The sequence below is a fragment of the Dendrobates tinctorius genome, unplaced genomic scaffold, assembly GCF_039654945.1.
Source record: "Dendrobates tinctorius isolate UK_male_01 unplaced genomic scaffold, ASM3965494v1 ptg000064l, whole genome shotgun sequence".
In the NCBI taxonomy this organism is placed as follows: domain Eukaryota; kingdom Metazoa; phylum Chordata; class Amphibia; order Anura; family Dendrobatidae; genus Dendrobates; species Dendrobates tinctorius.
Window position 1 is genome coordinate 8,607,322 of NW_027361732.1, and position 21,737 is coordinate 8,629,058.

The following is a 21,737-nucleotide window of genomic DNA, read 5'->3' on the forward strand; positions in this document are numbered from 1 at the left end:
CACTAGTCAATTTAAAAAATTTGGCTTGATCATTAAGGTCAAAATTTGCGCCGTCACTAAGGGGTTAATGAGGGGACATGTTTGCGCCCAATGCTTGAGACTTATTAATTGCCATACAAGTTTTAATGAATCATGTCTCCGTTGTACCCCAGCTCTGCTCATTTCAGGCAGAGGTGGGAGAAGTTGGTGTGAAAATGCCAAAAAGTCAAGAGACTTAAGTAACTCCATGTTGCACAAAAACTGACTTTTCAAAGCTTTTTATGCCAGGTTTCTGGAGTAAAAATCTTTGATGAAGAGGCCAGTATGTTCTCTCCGCATTTGGCTTCCTCCGCGTTCATCCCACACTACAAAGACCGTAAAGAGGAATCTAGACTGAGCCCCAATGGGGATAATGATGATAATGGCTGAAGTGCTGCAGGTAGCGCGATAACCGAGTAAAACAAAAAAAGTATTGGGAAGGACAGGATTTGATTCTTACTGTTTAGTGTAGAAATGAGATTATCAGTAAGGATCCGACCACCAACATCTCCACCAATAGCTAAAACAAAGGCTTTCCTCCAGCCTTTATAGGCTTCACTGGTGAAGAAGGGCTGAACTACATAACAAGGCCCCTATATTTTAGCCATTGTTGGAGTCAGACATGAATACACCCAGGTAGAACTTAAGAATTTACATTAAAAGCAATCATTCGGATTTAGAACACAACTTACAGAAAATGTGTGTAGACCGTGTCACCCATCAGTCCAGACAGGATCAGATGTTTCTTGGTAATGTCGTAGACTGGCAGCTCCACACCCACCACAATGGCAGCTCTTTGAGCCGTCAGCGACACCCCCTGGAAAATAACACAATGTACATTACTTCCATATCAGCAGGTGAAACCGCACACACACAAGACAAAGAAGACACAAGTCACCTTCCACAGGCCTCGCGTGCCTTCCTGCTGGTAAATGTTGATGAAGTTCCCGATCATTCCCCCTTGCATCACACTGCCTTGTGCCTGCATTCTGATCTGAAGGCAAGGATGGAAAACATGAGGACGGATGTGAAGACTCATGGCAGCATCTAATCACACCATTCTATGGATGCTATTCAGTGTTATATCATGGTACTTAGCTGCCCCATGTACCTGCAGCATAAGGCCTTATTCACACAACAGTAGTCTCCATCCCTGTGTATGCCAAAACCAGGCGCGGAACTTAGAGAAAAACTAAATGAAAGATTGACACCTGTTCTGTGTTTTGGGCATACAAACACCAATGTGTGAATAAAGCCTTACAACATGGAGCAGATCTGATCTCCAAGTAGACGAACATGGGAAGAAAAAAAAAAAAAAAAAAGTCTAAATAATAGAAGCAGTTAAAGATGAACATAAAAAAAGGTTCTGTATCTGATCAAACGTGCATCAAGGCTCCGGTTCATAGCTGGCACTATGCCCAATCTTACAAAGGGGATGGGGAATCTTTTCTGCCACGGACCAATTGGATATTTATACAGTCCTTCGGGGGTCATGCAATTTGCGTGCTAACTCCACCCAAAAAGTACATCCTGACGCAGACACTGGTGCTGGAACATAATTCTTCATTGCTCGCGCTCAGTAGTGAACAGAGCAAGTAGAAATTAATGGGCCGGCAAAATACAGCTGGTGGCCCAACCACTGTGGTCCCCAGGAATTTGTCCGGGGGTCGTATAAGAGGTTATCAAAGGCCGTAAATGGCCCAGAGGTTTTCCACACCTTTGTTACATGATGGTTCTCTATGAACCACATTGACTTCCAATGAGATCAGTCAGCATTCATGTTAATGGTAAGGCTGCTTTCACAACAGTTGTTTTACATCAGTCACAATCCAGCAATTTTTTTAAAAAAATGGATCCGGCAAACGAGGCTGCCGGATCCATTTTTTTTCTCATAGACTTGTATTAGCGACGGATGGCCTCACGTTTCATCCGTTGTTCGCCGGATCTGTCGTAAATTTTGTATCTGGCGGCCGAAGATGACGGATAAAGTAACATTTTTGTCTTCGTCGAAAAGTCAGACAGTGACAGATCCGGCACCGTCCATAGTTTGCTAGAATGGAAGCCTATGGGCGCCAGATCCGCTGCTGTCCGTCAAAAGACGGAATCCAGTGACGGATTTTTTTTTTTTTTTTTTTTTTTTTTTTTTTTTTTAAACTGAGCAATGCATGCTCCAATTATTATTACCAGGTAGGGCAGTTCAATCCGGCGAAAAAAAAACTGATCCGTTGCATCAGTTTTCCCACAATCTGCGACGGATCCGTCAAGCCGACGGATTGTGACTGACACAAAAAAACTGATATGTGAAAAGGGCCCAAGACCTGTGCTGCATGTGTCAGAAAGTTGGGGCTTCAATTACAATTCAGAGCTTACATCTACCCGAATCCCTCAAGTGTCTGCAGAGATTTAAAAGGGAACCTGTTCGGTGGATAACTGGCAGCCGGCTCTGCAATGATGCGTTCCTGAGCTGGCAGTCAGGGGCATGCTTACAGCTGCCGCTCGCTGTATGGTGTGACTGATCCCACGCCGACATGACTGCATGACAAAGCCAGCGGCTCCCAGGTGCCACACTTTCAATACAGCAGAAGAGCACCTTCATAATGCGATTAACCTTCCATAATAAAAGAGGATTTTGCCAAGTACAGACATGACCATACTGGCACTGTAATCCTGATTAAAGTTATGTCTTCATGCATGGGGGTCGGGCCTGTGGGCAGGGTCTTTTCTTGGTGTTTTGGTCCCATATTCACCCTCCTGTGTGAAGGACAGGGCACTGATGTGTCAGTAATTGACTCCTATTCCAAGTATCACATCAGCGCGGTAATTGCTGTGGTCTTTAAAAAAACATCACTGTGCTAATTCTCCTGACAGGTTCTCCAACTCCATATCTGCAGGTTAATCATCTGACAGGTTCATTTTAAATTTGAGCAATCTAACCCCTTCCTGATGCTATAGTCTCTGACACCTACATTTATACGGAAATTAAAAATATTAATATTTATAAGCTCTAAGGCTGTGTGCCCACGTAGCGTTTAAGCGTTTCTGCAGCGCTTTTAGACAAGTGATTCTGCTGCAGAAACGCTTAAGAAAAGCATCCAATTGACTTAATAAAAAACGCACATGTTGGGCCAATGGTGCGTTTTAAACCGCTGCGGAAACGCTTAGCGATTAAAAACGCAGCATGTTCATTAATTTTGTGGAATTGCACACGATTCCGCATCGCATCAATTATATGGGCAAAAACGCTAAGGAAAACGCATGCAAAAACCGCATGCGTTTTCCCGGGAGCAGGGTGTGCGATTCTGCTCAGGTTTATTCTGCTTCAGAATCGCTACGTGGGCACATAGCCTAAATAGAGTTGTTCCCTTTCAGAAAAATTTACTGTACAGGCAGTTATAAAAAAAAAAAACACAACACACACCAAAACCTGCCGTTTACTTAACCCTCCCTGGGTCTCCAACATGCTGTCCCAGTCTGTTTGGCTGCAGTGGTGACATCATGTCAACTTGTCTGCAGCAAATCACTGCTGTGAGCCACCAGCTCAGTGGTAGGTGATCGGCTGCAGTGGTGGACTCAGTGGGGTTTTTCTCCCCTCTTTTTTTTTTTCTTCACAACAAACAGGTTTCTGAAGGGGTAGAGGGGAAAAGCAAAACATACAAAAAATACAAAGAGTTAAAAAAAAAAAAAAAAAAAAAAAAAAAAAAAAAAAAAACTCACTGCAATGGAGAGATTATATATATATATATATATATATATATATATATATATATATATATATATATATATATATATATATATATATATATATATATATATCTCCATTGCAGTGATTTTTTTTTTTTAACTCTTTGTATTTTTTATATATATATATATTTATTTCGATCAATACTAGCCAATATATGGTAAACTGTGCATACATAAATAGGTCGGTTTTTTGTTTGTTTTTTTAAGTCTCCTTAATCCTTGGCAGAAATTTGCTTTTGCTGCACAGAGGACACGGAGCAGAGCGCAGACAGAATCGGTGTCAGTGTGCCAGCAGGGTTATTTTCAGAGTACAGTAAACCCCGTTCTCGCATGTCAGTCACTGCCGTGCGTCGGCCGAGCTATTCTGGGGATATGGCGCATGAAGCAAAGGAGACCTGACCATGGACTGTGCATCGCCCGGGACTCCCCGAACCATCTGCCCTGTGACAACCACATCACACACACACACACACACGACTTGTGCCTCACCACCTGCATGATAATCCAACATGTCCCATGCCCAACTCCATACACAGCAAAGTCCTCACATATTCGGAGCTAGGAACAGAGATTATTATTAAACAGAGGTTTCATCTAATTAAACAGACTTCTAATTTTGCTAGACCACACAAGTTTTTTGTTCACATTGTCTTTCTCCGACATTTAGCATGTGCAGTAAGAACACTGCAGACATGCCGGACAAGCCAAAAGTTTTCATGTTATGCCACCTGATGAAGACTGAGGTTATCCGTCGAAACACGCAGTGGAAATTAATAAAAGAAGAAACCTTTCAACTACTCTCCTCCTCCTTGGCCTTTGTGCTCCCCAGTGACCAGGCTATTCCTGCTATCTAAGAGTTTTCATAAGGCTCAATTTACTTAAATAGAGCCCAGTATACAGGCAAAAATAAACTGGGCTATTTCAACCTGCTAAGTCTACTGGGGTAGGGGGGAGGATTAACGTAATCTTTTAAAGTGATCTTTTGGTGGCCCATGCCAGTGTAAGGCTAGTTTCACATTAGCGTTTACGGCCGCAGCGTCGGGCTGCGCACGGCCGCTGCTAAGCCCCGCCCCCTGCCACGCCTCCGCCGATAGCTCTGCCTACGGACGCATGACGCTGCATGCGTCCCCTATCTTTAGCACTGAGGACGCAGGACGTGCACAGTATGCGTTTGGCGGCGCATGCGTCCTTTTGACGCTGCGCCGACCAGCACCAAACGCAACAGGGTGCAATTTGGTGCGCTCGGCGCAGCGTCAAAAGGACGCATGCGCCGCCAAACGCATGCTGCGCACGGCCTGCGTCCTCAGTGCTAAAGATAGGGGACGCAGGACGCATGCAGCGTCATGCGTCCATAGGCGGAGCTACCGGCGGCCGTAAACGCCAACGTGAAACTAGCCTAAGGGCCCCGTTACACTCTTCAATGTCCCAGCGATCCCACCAACGATCCGACGTGGATGGGATCGCTGGGACATAGTTAGACAGACTCATCCGCATCAGGACCAGCAAGTAAGCTGGCATCAAAGGTAAACAGCGGGTATCTAAGAGCCGCACGGTTCTTAGATACCTGCTGTTTACCCTGGATACCAGTTCCCAGCGTTGCTGATCGTTGGTCTCTAGCTGTCACACGCAGCGATTCGCGCTGGCCAACGAGAGACCAACGATCAAAAAACGACGCAGGACACTCATGCACGATCAGCGATACCCGGCAGTGGGCCGGTCGCTGATCCACGTCACACAGCGCGATATTGCTGGCGAGATCCACAAAGTCAGCAATCTCGCTAGCGATCTCGCTGTGTGTGACAGGGCCTTAAGGCCCCAATCCCATAAGTGTGCATACATCCTGAAAGGCTTTTTTTAGACATTGTCAATGGATTAATGCTATTATAATCTACGGCAGACTGATGCCACCATAAGGCATCACAGCTTCCATTTCAAAAAAGCATCAGGAGCTATTTCCTTTAAACAGGGGTCCTAAATGACAGACATAGCGTTGGCTGAGTATTTCCGGCATCGGGTGCGCTCGTTTTAGTTTGGCAGCAAAGATTGTTCTCACACTATGTAGGTGTTGCTCTTCTTTCATCTGGAATGACTGCCAACTCCTAGGCCTCCAGAAATTCTCCTAATGCTCCAACCATGACCAGGCACGCACACTTATCACCCAATGGCTAAAGATATTTAAAAACGAGTTCAAATCACCACATGATAAATTTGTCTTCTAGATTAAAAGAATAAAAAAAAATTATATTATATACTGTATATATTATAGCAGGTGTAGAGGAGAGTTTGTTAAAAAAAAAAAAGTTAAAAAAAATAGATAAAATGACAAATTCAGCTGTTACATTTATTTTTGAACCACACACTTCTGCACTAATACAGTTCCTAGCTCCATCGGCCAAGTATCCCACAATTAATAGTGTTCCTAAAGCACAGACATGATGAAGGTACCAAGCTGTAGACTAGTTCATGAAAGAGCTGAAGCAGATGAGAGCTTACCTTAAGAACATCGGTGGGGTTGGCGATGCACGAAGAAACTACCCCGGATAACACACCACAGAACACATTGAGAACCAGCGTCTCATCTGCAGCAGAAAACAGTAACCTCAGTTAACTTAATTATTCTTAGAACAGTAAATACTTTATCAAAGATCGGAAATGAGCTCACTACACTCATAACTCTTGTCTGTCGATTCGGCTGATAAGGGGTTATTTCCAAAATTGAATAGTTATCCATAAAATAGAAGACTTTCTAATCAGTTGTGATCCTACTGGTAAAATCCCCCCAACCCCAAGTAGAGCTCTAAGTTGCCCCAACACAATGGAGTGGTCACCAGTCAAATCATTTTTTGCATGGGACTGACAAAAACAACAACAAAAAAAAGCTGAGTGTGGCATACTAACTGGAGCAAAGGTGTGCCGAAAGTCATCACCTATCCTGTATAAAGAACATGTTACTAAGGTGTACCCTGCAATAACGACATGTTCACCTCTGACGTGGGAGCTCCTGCTTTAAGCTTAAAAAGGTGTTGCCCACCATATGGGTATTTTTTACCCTTACTTAAATTTGAATGTGCAGAGAAACAAGAAGCCTGTTAGAGGAAAAACTACATTTTTTAATGGAACATAATTGCAAAAAACTGTAGCCCCAAATTCATGCATTTATATATAAAAAAAAATAAAGCCCCCAGAGGTAGACAAGCTTTTAAAGGTGGGACGCAGACAGGTGTATTTCATGGTCTTAATACGGACGGAAGTGCCCGGACTGTGAAACATGTCCTTTTGAACTCCATTTTAAAAAAGCAGTTGTCCATCTTCATGGACCATTTTTTTTTCTTAAATGTATGAATTTGATGCTAGACATTGATGAAACTAAAAAATAAGTTTTCACACTGTGTGCAAATGATGGGACCACTGTAAGAAGGCGAAAGTTGCTTTGAGGTGAAACTATTACAGCACATTTACCTCTGCATTGAGGACCCAAAAGTGACCTAAGCATAAAGCTACGATCATCAACCCAGAGAGCCTGCCCTCCCAATCCATGTCAGTGCACTGTACGTGGGTATTGCAGAGTGCACTCGGTGTCACAGTGTGACCGCAGCATATTACAGCTACAGGCCTGTCCTAAGAATAGCTAAAATGGCCCAAAAAAATAGTAACCTGCTAGTTCTCAACCCTGCCTGATCCGCTTTGGATGTGAACACTATTCTCACGCACCTTCCGGGCGATCCACAAATAACCGCTTCATGCTCTGGTATGTTCCGATTTTTATTGTCCCATACGATGCCTGTCGGAGCATTGCCGGTGCAATCCTGCGGAGACGTAAAGAGTAAAAAATTGGGGCGAGTCAAGATACAGATCACAGTGCATAAAAAACCAGCAGGGCTCGACGTTAGCCCATAGTCAGTCTTTCAAATAGTCCCACGGTCAGAGTATAAAATATATAACTAATATGAGAGTTATTTAGTGGCAGGCTTGGAATACGTCTTTAACGTTTCTCTTTTCCTGCAAAGGTTCACACTAAGGACTGTAGAGGTCAGAAAAGCGTTGCTTGGAGTTGTGTGCCTTTCCTCTCACATTTTGGTTTTATGAACGGCTACCCTTAACAAGCTATGTTTTTAATGTGATTCAATAAAGCATCTTTTTATACGGAAGGTAGAAGTTCCAGCTCCAGTGTGGATTTATATTGCTGGAAGAGTACGATTGCCGGGCATCAGACAGGTGAGCAGATTGCAGAAAACGAAGAGGACAAACTGTTTCATGTCAATACATCTTCATCTCCATTTCACCAGACTGATCACAAGGTAGAATCATGACTGGGGAGAAAGCCAAAGTGTCACAATGCTATAAAACCTCTACGTAGAGCGATGCCAGCCTTTGTAGGTGAAGGGGCAGAGTTGTAAAACTGTGCAGACTATTGTGCAACCAGCATAAACACGAGACAGGTTGTACATGACAGGAGCTCTGACGACACCGGCTGTCTCCATTCACAAGCATCATGGACATGATGATCTGCCCCACCTGTAATATAATATGCACTGGGCTACATTACTCCACACATTTCAGATTACTCAACCTTAATGTTTCCTAGAACAGGAGAGACCAGCTGTAGTGGATGGAGGAGGATCTCCAATGGCGAGTAAATATGGTTTCTGATGTTTCATGCCAGACAACGGTATTCCCATCTCAGCGAGTATATCTTCACTAGGAAATGATGTCTGTAAAGCGCTGTGGAAGGGAATCTGTCACCATATTTTTCGCCTATCAGCTGCTGGCGCAGACATCAGGGGCTTATCTAAAGCATTCTGTAATGCTGTAGATAAGCCCCCGAGATGTAACCTGAAACATGAGAAAGAAAAAAAGTTATATAAAAAGATTATACTCACCCGGGGGTCCGGTCCGATGGGTGTCGCCGTCCAGTCCGGCGCCTCCCATCTTCTAACGGTGACGTTCTCTTCTTTGCTGCCTGTCGTGGCTCCTGCGCAGGTGCACTGCTCTGCCCTGCTGAGGGAAGAGCAGTGCGCCTGCGCAGGAGCCACGACAGGCAGCAAAGAAAAGGACATCACCGTTAGAAGACGGGAGGCACCGGACCACAACACCCAACGGACCAAGACCGTAGTATAATCTAACTCCTTTTTCTTATCTTTCAGGTTACATCGGGGGCTTATCTACAGCATTACAGAATGCTGTAGATAAGCCCCTGATTTCGGTGCCAGCAGCTGATAGGCGAAAATAGGGTGACAGATTCCCTTTAATGGCACTATATAAAAGTGGAAAATAAGTAGGCTATGCCATCACCTAATGATCACTGGGGGGCTGACCTCCGGGACTCCAAATTATCTCACAACAAAGAGGAAGCAGAATTGCTTCAGCTTTCCCTCGGCCACCTGTAGCCATCCCAGTTTGCCTGAAAGGGGCCTCACTACACAAGGTGGCCTGAAATCTAAAATGCCCCTGTGCTGAGGGAAAACTGTGATGGTCTGGTGAGAGACGGCATATGCCATCAAGAACAAGACAATAGAATCTAGAAAATAAATAAGCAAGGTTTAACTTGCTCTTCTGATACATTGCGATACCACCGTCTATAAGAGAAGACCCCCACGGTCATAAGTATGATGGGGATGCCGTACTCTACTGGACAACGTGCCTCTGGTATTATTCACCTTTCGTGAAGGCATGTTATGTTAACAGTACTCCCAACGTACACCACAGTAATCGTGCCAACCTGCCAATGCCAAGGGATCACCAACATGTCTACCTACCCAGAATATAAAGCTGTCAGCCCCTCTTCTCTGCATATTCTCACAAGCGCATGGAGCATTCCTCTGTAGCGGATTTCTTTGTATTTCGCATCATTAGCTTGCCCCTGGACTTGGAGACGCGTTTTGGTTAAGTCTATAGGAAATGTACCTTGAGGAAAAAAAAAATGGAAGGAACAAATGGTTCATGTTGCGGAAATCATAACGATTGTTTTATGTTGCAAAGAGCCAGGTTGCACCAACAGAGTTTATATTTCTGAAGACGGAAGTTTCTGAGGATTGCATTTTTAGGTTACGTCGGGCAGGGCATTAGCGGGATCTCAGACAAACAAGAACAGCAGATATCTGCATAAATGGCCCCAAAGAACTAAACCAGTGTGGGGGGGGGTGGAAATAAGATCATTGGCCAACAATTACCCGTGTACTGAGACTCCGCGGGCGAGGGGCTGGATGTCCACGGTAAGTGGCATTTAATAGAATAAAACAAGGTGACCCAATGAAACAAGGTGACCCAGTGGTGCAGTACGGACAGCCACCAGATGTACTATGCATTGCTTGTATAGAGCCACCATAACCTGCAGCACCAGATAGGAATACTGAAGCCTATTGGTGTCAAAGTATTTATTTCTTCTATACACTTATAAAGAATGGCGTTGTCCTGGCAGATTATTGTGGATTTACTCCGAGCAGTAAGTATGGAGGAGACTTGCCTTCTAATTGTTCATATCCTCTAATGAATCATTATTTGCCCTTGGATGTGGCACAGCAATGCCATGTCACTGCCAGCTCTACCCATGCAGCTACAGACCGGCTGCTGCAAGTTCTTGCTCCAGCTCTATAAAATAACTTTATTTGACTGTGATCTTACACTTCTGCACAAGGCTGGGGGATCCAGCAGGAAATGTAGAGCCTCCATAGGAAGCTTAACATTAAATGCACAGAGAAACTAAGCCTCCAAGAGGCACACCTTGCAAAATTTGTAATGAAACCCAATAGCAAAAATTATTTTTAGCCTAAAATAAAAACGTTAAAATGGAAAAATAAAAATATAACAATATAATATTATCCCCTTCACCCCCAAGGGTGGTTTGCACGTTCATGACCGGGCCAATTTTTACAATTCTGACCACTGTACCTTTATGAGGTCATAACTCTGGAACGCTTCCATGGATCCCAGTGATTCTGACATTGTTTTCTCGTGACATATTGTACTTCATGTTAGTGGTAAAATTTCATTCAAATAACTTGCGTTTATTTGTGAGAAAAATGGAAATTTGGCGAAAATTTCGCAATCTTCCAACTTTGAATTTTTATGCCCTTAAATCACAGAGATACGGCACACAAAAAGCTTGATAACTAACATTTCCCACATGTTTACTTTACATCAGCACAATTTTGGAACCAAAATTTTTTTTTGTTAGGAAGTTATAAGGGTTAAAAGTTGACCAGCGATTTCTCATTTTTACAACACCATTTTATTTTTAGGACCACATCACATTTGAAGCCACTTTGAGGGGTCTATATGATAGAAAATACCCAAAAGTGACACCATTCTAAAAACTGCACCCCTTAAGGTGCTCAAAACCACATTCAAGAAGTTTATTAACCCTTTCGGTGCGTCATAGGAATTTTTTTGAATATTTAAAAAAAAATGAACTTGTAACTTTTTTTCATAAAAAAAATACTTCAGGTTCAATTTTTTTTATTTTACCAAGGGTAACAGGAGAAATTGGACTGCAAAAGTTATTGTGCAATTTGTCCTGAGTACGCAGATACCTGATATGTGGGGGGAACGACTGTTTCGGCGCATGGCAGAGCTCAGAATGGAAGGAGCGCCGTTTGACTTTTTCAATGCAAAATTGGCTGGAATTCAGATTGGACGCCATGTCACGTTGGGAGAGTCCCTGATGTACCTAAACAGTGGAAACCCCCTACAAGTGACCCCATTTTGGAAACTAGACCCCCCAAGGAACTTATCTAGATATGTGGTGAGAACTTTTAACCCCCATGGGCTTCACAGAAGTTTATAACAAAGCCATACAATTAAAAAATCATTTTTTCCACAAAAATGATCTTTTCACCCTCAATTCTTATTTTTCCAAGGGTAACAGGACCCTAAAAGTTATTGTGCAATTTGTCCTGAGTACGCTGATACCCCACATGTGGGGGTAAACCACTATTTGGGCGCATGGCAGAGCTCGGAAGGGAAGCAGCGCCATTTGACGTTTTTGGCTGGAATTGAGATCGGACACCATGTCGCGTTTGGAAAACTCCTGATGTACCAAAACAGTGGAAACCCCCCACAAATGACACCATTTTGGAAACTAGACCCCTAAGGAACTTATCTAGATGTGTGGTGAGAACTTTGAACCCCCATGGGCTTCACAGAAGTTTATAACATAAAGCCATACAATTAAAAAATCATATTTTTTCCACAAAAATGATTTTAGTCACCATTTTTTTATTTTCCCAAGGGTACCAGGAGAAATTGGACCCCAAAAGTTGTTGTCCAATTTGTCCTGAGTATGCTGATACCCCATATGTGGGAGAAAACTACTGTATGGGCACACGTCGGGGCTCGGAAGGGAAGTAGTGACGTTTTGGAATGCAGACATTGATGGAATGGTCTGCGGGTGTCATGTTGCCTTTGGAGAGCCCCTAATGTACCTAAACAGTGGAAACCCCCACAAGTGACCCTATTTTGGAAACGAGACCCCCTAAGGAACTTATCTAGATGTGTGGTGAGCGCTTTGAACCCCCAAGGGCTTCACAGAAGTTTATAATGCCCGGGCATGAAAATAAAAAAATCGTATTTTTTCGAGAAACATGATCAATTAGTCCCCAATTTTTTCATTTTCCCAAGGGTAACAGGAGAAATTGGACCCCCAAAAGTTGTTGTCCAATTTGGCCTGAGTACGCTGACACCCCATATGTGGGAGAAATCTACTGTATGGACACACGTTGGGGCTCGGAAGGGAAGCAGTGACGTTTTGGAATGCAGACTTTGATGGAATGGTCTGCGGGTGTCATGTGCGTTTGGAGAGCCCCCCTGATGTACCTAAACTATTGAAACTCCCCACAAGTGACCCCATTTTGGACACTAGACCCCCCACGGAACTTATCTAGATGTGTGGTGAACACTTTGAACCCCCAAGTGCTTCACAGAAGTTTATAACACTTGGACGTGAAAATAAAAAAAATCATTTTTTTTCCACAAAAATGATATTTTTGCCCCGAATTTTTTATTTTCCTAAGGGTAACAGGAGAAATTGGACCCCAAAAATTGTTTTGCAATTTGTCCTGAGTAGGCTGATACCCTACATGTGGGGGTAAAACACTGTTTGGGCGCATGGCAGAGCTCGGAAGGGAAGGAGCACCATTTGACTTTTTCAACGCAGAATTGGCTGGAATTGAGATCAGACGCCATGTTGCATTTGGAGAGCCCCTGATGTGCCCAAACAGTGGAAACCCCCAATTCTAACTCCAACCCGAACCCCAACACGCCCCTAGCCCTAACCCTAGCCGAAAAATGGAAATAAATACTTTTAATTTTATTATTTTTCCCTAACTAAGGGGGTGATAACGGGGGGTATGATTTACTATTTATGGCGGTTTTTATGTTTGGCGGCTGTCACACGCTAAAAGACGCTTTTTATTGTAAAAATAGTTTTTGCATCACCACATATTGAGAGCTATAATTTTTCTGTGAGGTCTTATTTTTTGCGGGACGAGTTGACGTTTTTATTGGTACCATTTTCGGGCACGTGACATTTTTTGATCGCTTTTTATTCCGATTTTTGGGACGCAGAATGAACAAAAACCAGCGTTTCATGAATTTCTTTTGGGGGGGGTTCGTTTACACCGTTCCGCGTGCGGTAAAATTGATAAAGCGGTTTTATTCTTCGGGTCAGTACGGTTACAGCGATACCTCATTTAGGTCTTTTTATGTTTTTGTCGGTTTTATGCAATGAAAACTATTTTATATAAAAAATAATTATTTTTGCATCGCTTTATTCTGCGAGCTATAACTTTTATTTTTTCGCTGATGCTGTGTGGCGGCTCGTTTTTTGCGGGACAAGATGACGTTTTCAGCGGTACCATGGATATTTATATGCGTCTTTTTGATCGCGCGTTATTACACTTTTTGTTTGGCGGTATGATAAATCATTTTTTGCTTCGTTTTTTATTTTTTAAGGGGTTCGCTAAAGGGGTTAACTAACGGGACAGTTTTATAGGGCGGGTCGTTACGGACGCGGCGATACCCAATGTGTGTACTATTGTTTTTTTTTTATTATTTCCAAAAAATGGATTTATTGGGGGGGGGGGGGGGGAATATTTTTTTTTTTTTTCTAATTTATTTGGCGATTTTTTTTTAAATTATTTTTACACTTTTATTTTTTTTTTTTTACTTTATTAAATCGATTTTTTAATTTATTAAAAGCGATCTGACACAGGCACTGCAGAAGGCTTCCTCATGCCTGCGCTTTGCAGGCACTGAGGAAGCCAGCTTCCTGCAGGCCCCCGTCGCCATCTTGGATTCGGGGGTCTGGAGGAAAGGAGCCCCCCGCAGCAGCGCTGCACATTGCGCTGCCGTGGGGGGCTCAGGGAAGCACGGAGGGAGCCCCCTCCCTGCCGATGCTTCCCTTTAACCCCCGGTACACCGCGATCATGTTTGATCGCGGAGTGCGAGGGGTTAACGTGTCGGGGGCGGTCCGTGACCGCCCCTGGCACATTGTGCCGGGTGTCAGCTGTGATAATCAGCTGACACCCGGCCGCGATCAGCGGCGCTCACCACGTGGGCGCCGCTGATCGCGTCGACGTACTATCCCGTCCATGGGCATAGGGGCCCAGGTCCCATGGACGGGATAGTACGTCGGATGGCAGAAAGGGGTTAATATATTTTATATAGTGTTGAGCATTCCGATACCGCAAGTATCGGGTATCGGCCGATACTTGCTGTATCGGAATTCCGATACCGACTTCCGATATTTTTTCAATATCGGAATTCGGCATCGGAATCGGAAGTTCAAAGTTGATTGACGGCCTGACGTCATCATGATGCGCGGTGTGTGCGCGCATCATGATGCGCCGTCATTTCGGGCCTTCCGGGGGTCTCTGCCGGCCTGCCGGGGGGCTGTGTGGACTGCCCGGGGTCGGTACCGGCCTGCCGGTGGTCTGTACCGGCCTGCCGGGGGGCTGTGCCGGCCTGCCGGTGGTCTGTGCACCCTGTGGGGGTCTGTACCGGCCTGCTGGGGGGCTGTGCCGGCCTGCCGGGGGTCTGTACTGATGTCTGGGGGTCTGTGCAAGCATCGTCCGATGGGACTACAAGTCCCATCTGGCGATGCCTGCTACCATGACAGTGATTGACACATTAGCCAATGATGGGACAGTAGTAGTCCCATCATCCGGCTAATGTGTTAAATACCACATACATACCACATACATACTACATGCTACATACATACTACATGCTACATACATACTACATGCATGCTACATACATACATGCATGCTACATACATACATGCATGCTACATGCATGCTACATGCATGCTACATGCATGCTACATACATACTACATGCTACATACATACTACATGCTACATACATACTACATGCTACATACATACTACATGCTACATACATACTACATGCTACATACATACTACATGCTACATACATACTACATGCTACATACATACTACATGCTACATACATACTACATGCTACATACATACCACATGCTACATACATACCACATGCTACATACATACCACATATATACTACACACATACAATACATTCATACAATACATACATAGACATACAGTACATATAACAGAGTAACATACTTACCAATACTTGTCACATTGTTCCCCGAAGCCATTGTCGTCTACGGAATAAATATTAACATAACAAACCACAAAAATACTCACCCACGATCCGAAGCAGTCCACGAGTGTGTCCCACGACGATCTTGGGTAGAGAACTGCAGCATCAGATGATGCTGCCGTTCTCTACGGGCTGCAGGAATCCAATGACGGAAGGTAGGTATCCTTCCGCACTGTATTCCTCCGCCACTTAAAAAAAAAAAAAGTCCCTAGTCTCACTTTATGCCATTGCTGTGTGGGAATTTCCCACGCAGCAATGGCATAAAGTGAGACTAGGGACTTTTTTTTTTTTAAGTGGCGGAGGAATACAGTGCGGAAGGATACCTACCTTCCGTCATTGGATTCCTGCAGCCCGTAGAGAACGGCAGCATCATCTGATGCTGCAGTTCTCTACCCAAGATCGTCGTGGGACACACTCGTGGACTGCTTCGGATCGTGGGTGAGTATTTTTGTGGTTTGTTATGTTAATATTTATTCCGGAAAAGACAATGGCTTCGGGGAACAATGTGACAAGTATTGGTAAGTATGTTACGCTATGTTATATGTACAGTATGTCTATGTATGTATTGTATGAATGTATTGTATGTATGTAGTATATATGTAGTATGTATGTAGCATGCATGTAGCATGCAGTATGTATGTAGCATGCATGTAGTATATATGTAGTATGTATGTAGCATGCATGTAGTATATATGTAGTATGTATGTAGCATGCATGTAGTATATATGTAGTATGTATGTAGCATGCATGTAGTATGTATGTAGTATGTATGTAGCATGCATGTAGTATGTATGTAGTATGTATGTAGCATGCAGTATGTAGCATGTATGTAGTATGTATGTAGCATGTAGTATGTATGTAGCATGCATGTAGTATATATGTAGCATGTAGTATGTATGTAGCATGCATGTAGTATATATGTAGTATGTATGTAGCATGTAGTATGTATGTAGCATGCATGTAGTATATATGTAGTATGTATGTAGCATGTAGTATGTATGTAGCATGCATGTAGTATATATGTAGTATGTATGTAGCATGTAGTATGTATGTAGCATGCATGTAGCATTTTTTTTTTTTTTTTTTTTTTTTAACATTTAACACATTAGCCGGATGATGGGACTACTACTGTCCCATCATTGGCTAATGTGTCAATCACTGTCATGGTAGCAGGCATCGCCCGATGGGACTTGTAGTCCCATCGGACGATGCCTGCACAGACCCCCGGCAGGCCGGCACAGCCCCCCGGCAGGCCGGCACAGCCCACCGGAGCCTGCACAGAGCACCGTTAGGCCGGCACAGCCCACCGGCAGGCCGGCACAGCCCACCGGCAGGCCGGCACAGCCCACCGGCAGGCCGGCACAGACCACCGGAGCCTGCACAGACCCCCTGGCAGGCCGGCACAGCCCCCCGAAAGGCCCGTACAGACCCCAGAGAGGCTGTACAAGGCAAAAACAGGGTTTTTCTTATTCCGATACCGGAAGTCCCATAGACTTGAATGGGACTTCCGGTATCGGAATCGGCGATACCGATACTATTTTTTTTTTAAAGATCGGCCGATCCATTCCGATCCGATACTTTGAAGTATCGGACGGTATCGCTCAACTCTAATATTTTATTTTTAATAAAAATATTTTATTAATAAAATTTATTTTTATATTATTTTATATTAAAATATAAAAAATATTATTTTATTAATAAAATATTACATTTTATATTATAAAATAAAGTAATATTAAATATATAATATTTTATTAATAAAAATTTTATATTATAATACATTTTTATTTCTATAGCGCCGACATATTCCGCAGCACTTTACATTTCAGAGGGGACTTGTACAGACAATAGACATTACAGCATAACAATAATCACATAGATCATAACAGATACCAAGAGGAATGTGGGCCCTGCTCGCAAGCTTACAATCTAGGAGGAAAAAGGTAGACACGAAAGGTGGGTGGTAACAATTGCCCTGATTGTATGGACCAGCCATAATGTTAAGTGTGTGACAGTACAGACACAGAGGGCTAATGGATGCATAAAGCATGTGGGAACATGATACGGGGAACCTGGTTTTGGTAAATCTTTTGACTGTGCCACTCAGGGATAGATTAGGTTAATGTGTTGAGGGGATAGGCCAGTCTGAATAAATGTGTTTTCAGGGCACGCTTAAAATTGTGGGGATTGGGGACTAATCGTATTGACCTGGGAAGTGCATTCCAAAGAATTGGCGCAGCACGTGTATAGTCTTAGAGACAGGAGAGGGAGGTTCTGATTGAGGATGCTAACCTCAGGTCATTAGCAGAACGGAGGGTGCGGGTAGGGTGGTAGACTGAGACAAGGGAGGAGATGTAGGGTGGTGCTATACTATGGAGAGCTTTGTGGGTGATGGTAATAAGTTTGTACTGGATTCTGGAGTGGACGGGTAGCCAGTGTAATGACTGGCAAAAGGTAGAGGAGTCAGTGTAATGATTGGCGAGGAATATAATCCTGGCTGCAGCACTCAAGACAGATTGGAGGGGGGAGAGTTTGGTAAGAGGGAGACAGATTAGAAGAGAGTTACAATAGTCAAGACAAAGAATGAATAAGAGAAACAGTAAGAGTTTTTGCGGAGTCAAAAGTAAGAAAAGGTCGAATTCTAGAAATCTTTTTGAGGTGCAGATGACAAGAGCGAGCTAGTGATCATATGTGGGGGGCAAAGGAAAGCTCGGAGTCAAGTATAACCCCAAGACAGCGGGCATGTTGCTGGGGAGTAATAGTGGAACCACACACGGAAATGGCAATGTCAAGTATAGGTGCATTAGTAGCGGGAGGAAACAAGGAGTTCAGTCTTTGACAGGTTCAGTTTCAGATATAGTGAGGACATGATGTTAGATACAGCGTTTAGACATTCGCCGGTGTTTTCTAGAAAGGCTGGCGTGATGTCAGGAGAAGAAGCATATAATTGGGTGTCAACAGCATATAGATAGAACTGGAAATCAAATCTACTGATTGTTTGACCAATAGAGGCAGTGTACAAAGAGAAGAGGAGGGGGCCTAGAACCGATCCTTGAGGAACCCCAACAGTAAGGGGAAGGTGAGAGGAGGAGGAACCGGCAAAAGATACAGTAAAGGAGCGGTCGGAGAGATAGCAGGAAAACAAGGAGAGAATGGTGTCCTTGAGGCCAATGGAACGGAGCATAGTGAGGAGGAGCTGATGATCCACAGTGTCGAATGCTGCAGAGAGATCCAAGAGAATTAGCATGGAGTAGTGACCATTAGATTTAGCTGTTAATAGATCATTAGAGACTTTAGTGAGGGCAGTTTCAGTAGCATGTAAAGAGCGGAAACCGGATTGGAGAGGGTCGAGAAGAGCGTTATCAACGAGATAGCGGATCAGACGGGAGTGGACAAGGCGTTCCAGGAGTTTAGAGATGAAGGGAAGATTAGAGACAGGTCTATAGTTAGCGGCCCAGTTTTGGTCGAGGGATGGTTTTTTAAGTAGTGGATGTATGATGGCATGCTTAAATGAGGAGGGAAAGATACCAGAAGAGAGAGAGAGGTTAAATATTTTAGTTACGTGAAGGGTGACAGCAGGGGAAAGGGACTGGAGTAGATGTGATGGAAATGGGTCACTGGTGCAAGTAGTTGGGCGAGAAGATGCAAGGAGCCTGCTTACTTCTGTGACTGGTTTAAAATCAGAGCGTGAGCTAGATGCAGTGGGGGAGGGAGGACAGTGCATGGTATGAGGTGATTGGGAGATAATTTCCTGTCGGATATGGTCAATTTTTTCTTTGAAGTAATTGGCCAGATCGTCAGCTCGAAGCTCCGTGGTTGGGGCCTGTACTCTTGGGTTGAGTAGAGAATGAAAAGTGTCAAAGAGACGTTTCGGGTTATTGGTTATTGGACAGTGAGGTGATGAGGGTGTTGAAATAGGTTTGTTTGGAGTGGTAAAGGGCAGTGTTGTATGTTCTAAGCATAAACTTATAATGGATGAAATCTTCGTGTAGATTGGATTTTCTCCAGACGTTCGGCGCACCTGGAGCACCGCTGCAGGAAACGTGTTTGCAGGGTGTGCCAGGGTTGTCGACGTCCGTGTTGTGGTGTTCTATGTATAGGAGGTGCAGTTTCATCCAAGGCACGTTGCAGTGTTTCATTGTAATGCTTCAATGCAGAATCAGGACATGAGAGGGAGGAGAAGGGGCCAATGAAGACTGCAAGTTCTTCATAAGTTTCTGGGTGTTAATGGTCTGTATGTTTCTATAAGTATGGACAGTGGGGGGGGGGGGGGGGGGTGACCGTGGCCTAGCAGTTTTTGATAGATAATGAAAGAAGGGCCCCAAAGTTGTTCGACCCCTTTTAGCGCAAAAGCCGAAATGAATTAAACAGCTTGGAAACGTTATCAAGCTGCCTCAGACCCGGGACACGAGAACACAGAACTTGCCATGACTAAGCAAGGACTAACTGATGCCAGCCTCATCTGGCGCTTGATTCGATCGAGCTTGTTCTTTATTTGCCCAAAATACAAGATGGGATAATTTCCATTAATGAAAACAGGAGGTTGGACAGAAGCCTTGTATACAGCACACAGAACTTTCTACAGTAAATTATCTATAAATTATTCATCTTTTTACAGTATATGCTGAACATCAAAGATTATACAGCAATGCCATCTCTGCCAGGGTATACGGTTAGCTCTGCCATGGATACTTTCTCTGCACGTGCTGCTATAGGATCGGGAGTGGATTCCAAAGTGGGTTCCCCAAGTGGGTACATACATATCAAACATGGCTGCCTATTCCCTGTGCAGAAAGGGATGTATGCTACACAGATCAGACACTGCACTCTTCTGTATAAGATCAAGTAGTAAGCATTAGGGATGAGCGGACCTGTGGAAGTTCGGATACCCAACTGAGCTTTAGTCCACAGTTCAGGTGTCAGAACCCGAATTCCACTGAAAACAATGATGACCTGAACTTTAAGCTGGGGAAAAAAAAAAAAAAAAAAAAAAATCTCTCTCCCCAAGACCCATTTAATGTCCAGGTTAGACAGCCCAACCGCATTTCTTAGTGCACGGGGAAAAAAAAAAAAAAAAAAAAAATCACGAACACGATTGTTCTGTGTTAAGAGACCACGTGCCTTGTTTACACAGGACCTTGTGCTGCCGAGAATGAAGATTTTTGAGCTCAGTTTAAAAACTCACCCGACAACAGAGTGTTTTGCTCATGCTACAGGTGAATTGTCGGCATTTATAGACAGACTGATGGTCGGAATGAGCATTCCAATTTGCCTTCCCAATTATCGGCCTGCCTAAATGGGCCCTACGCCACCAATGATGCCACCGTATATGACGCACTTAGTTAGTAATTTAGAAAACACTGATACATTTTCCAGAATAGAACTCACCACACTCAGCAGTAATCGAGGCAAGTCCTCCATATATAAATGGCTTCCAGCTAGCAGCAGACATGGTCACTTGTGAGGTCTCAATTTTGCCTGGAAAACAAGAAATGCTTCAGTCTAAAAAGCTCGGAACTAAAGAGACCAATGTCCTCACAGTGGACGTCACACGCGCCACTCGTGCCTGCATTGTACACTATTATGGAAGGGTCATCTGTAGGCTCCTCTGGGGCGGCTGATCTACCCTAAAACACAGGAGAACCGACCACTGAAGGCCAACCTGCCCAATCATTCACTTCTCCGACATCGTCTGTCAGGGGAGAGTCAGGAGACCCCAATACACAGACAGTCGCCGGCGTTCACATAATGTGTATAGGGCAATACAGGAATTACATTTACTTTAAGAGCGTGGTCACCTGCTTGGACAACCCTTAAATGAATCGGTGCCCACCTAAAGTAGCACCATATACTCCCCTCAGGAACTGCCGCTGTTCCAGTGATGATGATGTTGAGTTGTGAGCGCTACGGCCAAGGTCACGCCAACACCCAAAGACATCGGATTACATTCCACATGGGGTACTTTTTCATTCAGTTAGTGGACAACCCCTTTAAAGGTGCTTTATCTAGAACAGGTATGAGGGGCTGACACTCTCAAACTGTACACAGATCCTAATCTGGTAACATTTACCTGCAATGGTTAACACGCAGTCCTGTGCAGGAACATAGTGCTTGTAACCGGACTCCCCAGAAGTCAACTATGTATGAACTCAGTAACATGCATTCCTATGCGAACCACTGGGGAACAGGACAAACTCCCCGGTCTCCTTACAGAAGAAATCATGGAAGATTAGCAGCTAAAAAACCATCACGAAATTAAGGGCCGAGCTTATGACTGCCCAGAACACGGACAGCAATAAGAAAAAAAAAAAAAGCAGTACAGACATGTTTAAA

General features: G+C 44.0%; 1 protein-coding gene across 1 annotated transcript in view; it reads right to left on the reverse strand.

Annotated features, from left to right (window-relative positions):
- SLC25A30 (solute carrier family 25 member 30) overlaps positions 1-21,737 on the reverse strand; it is a 33,753-nt gene that overhangs the window by 6,772 nt on the left and 5,244 nt on the right. The window contains exons 2-7 of the mRNA XM_073580280.1: positions 20,793-20,882; positions 9,516-9,663; positions 7,471-7,565; positions 6,253-6,338; positions 917-1,012; positions 711-835 (exon numbers count right to left, since the gene is read on the reverse strand). Of these exons, the coding sequence (XP_073436381.1) occupies positions 711-835; positions 917-1,012; positions 6,253-6,338; positions 7,471-7,565; positions 9,516-9,663; positions 20,793-20,856 (614 nt within the window). The 5' untranslated portion in view covers positions 20,857-20,882. The remainder of the gene's footprint in view (positions 1-710; positions 836-916; positions 1,013-6,252; positions 6,339-7,470; positions 7,566-9,515; positions 9,664-20,792; positions 20,883-21,737) is intronic.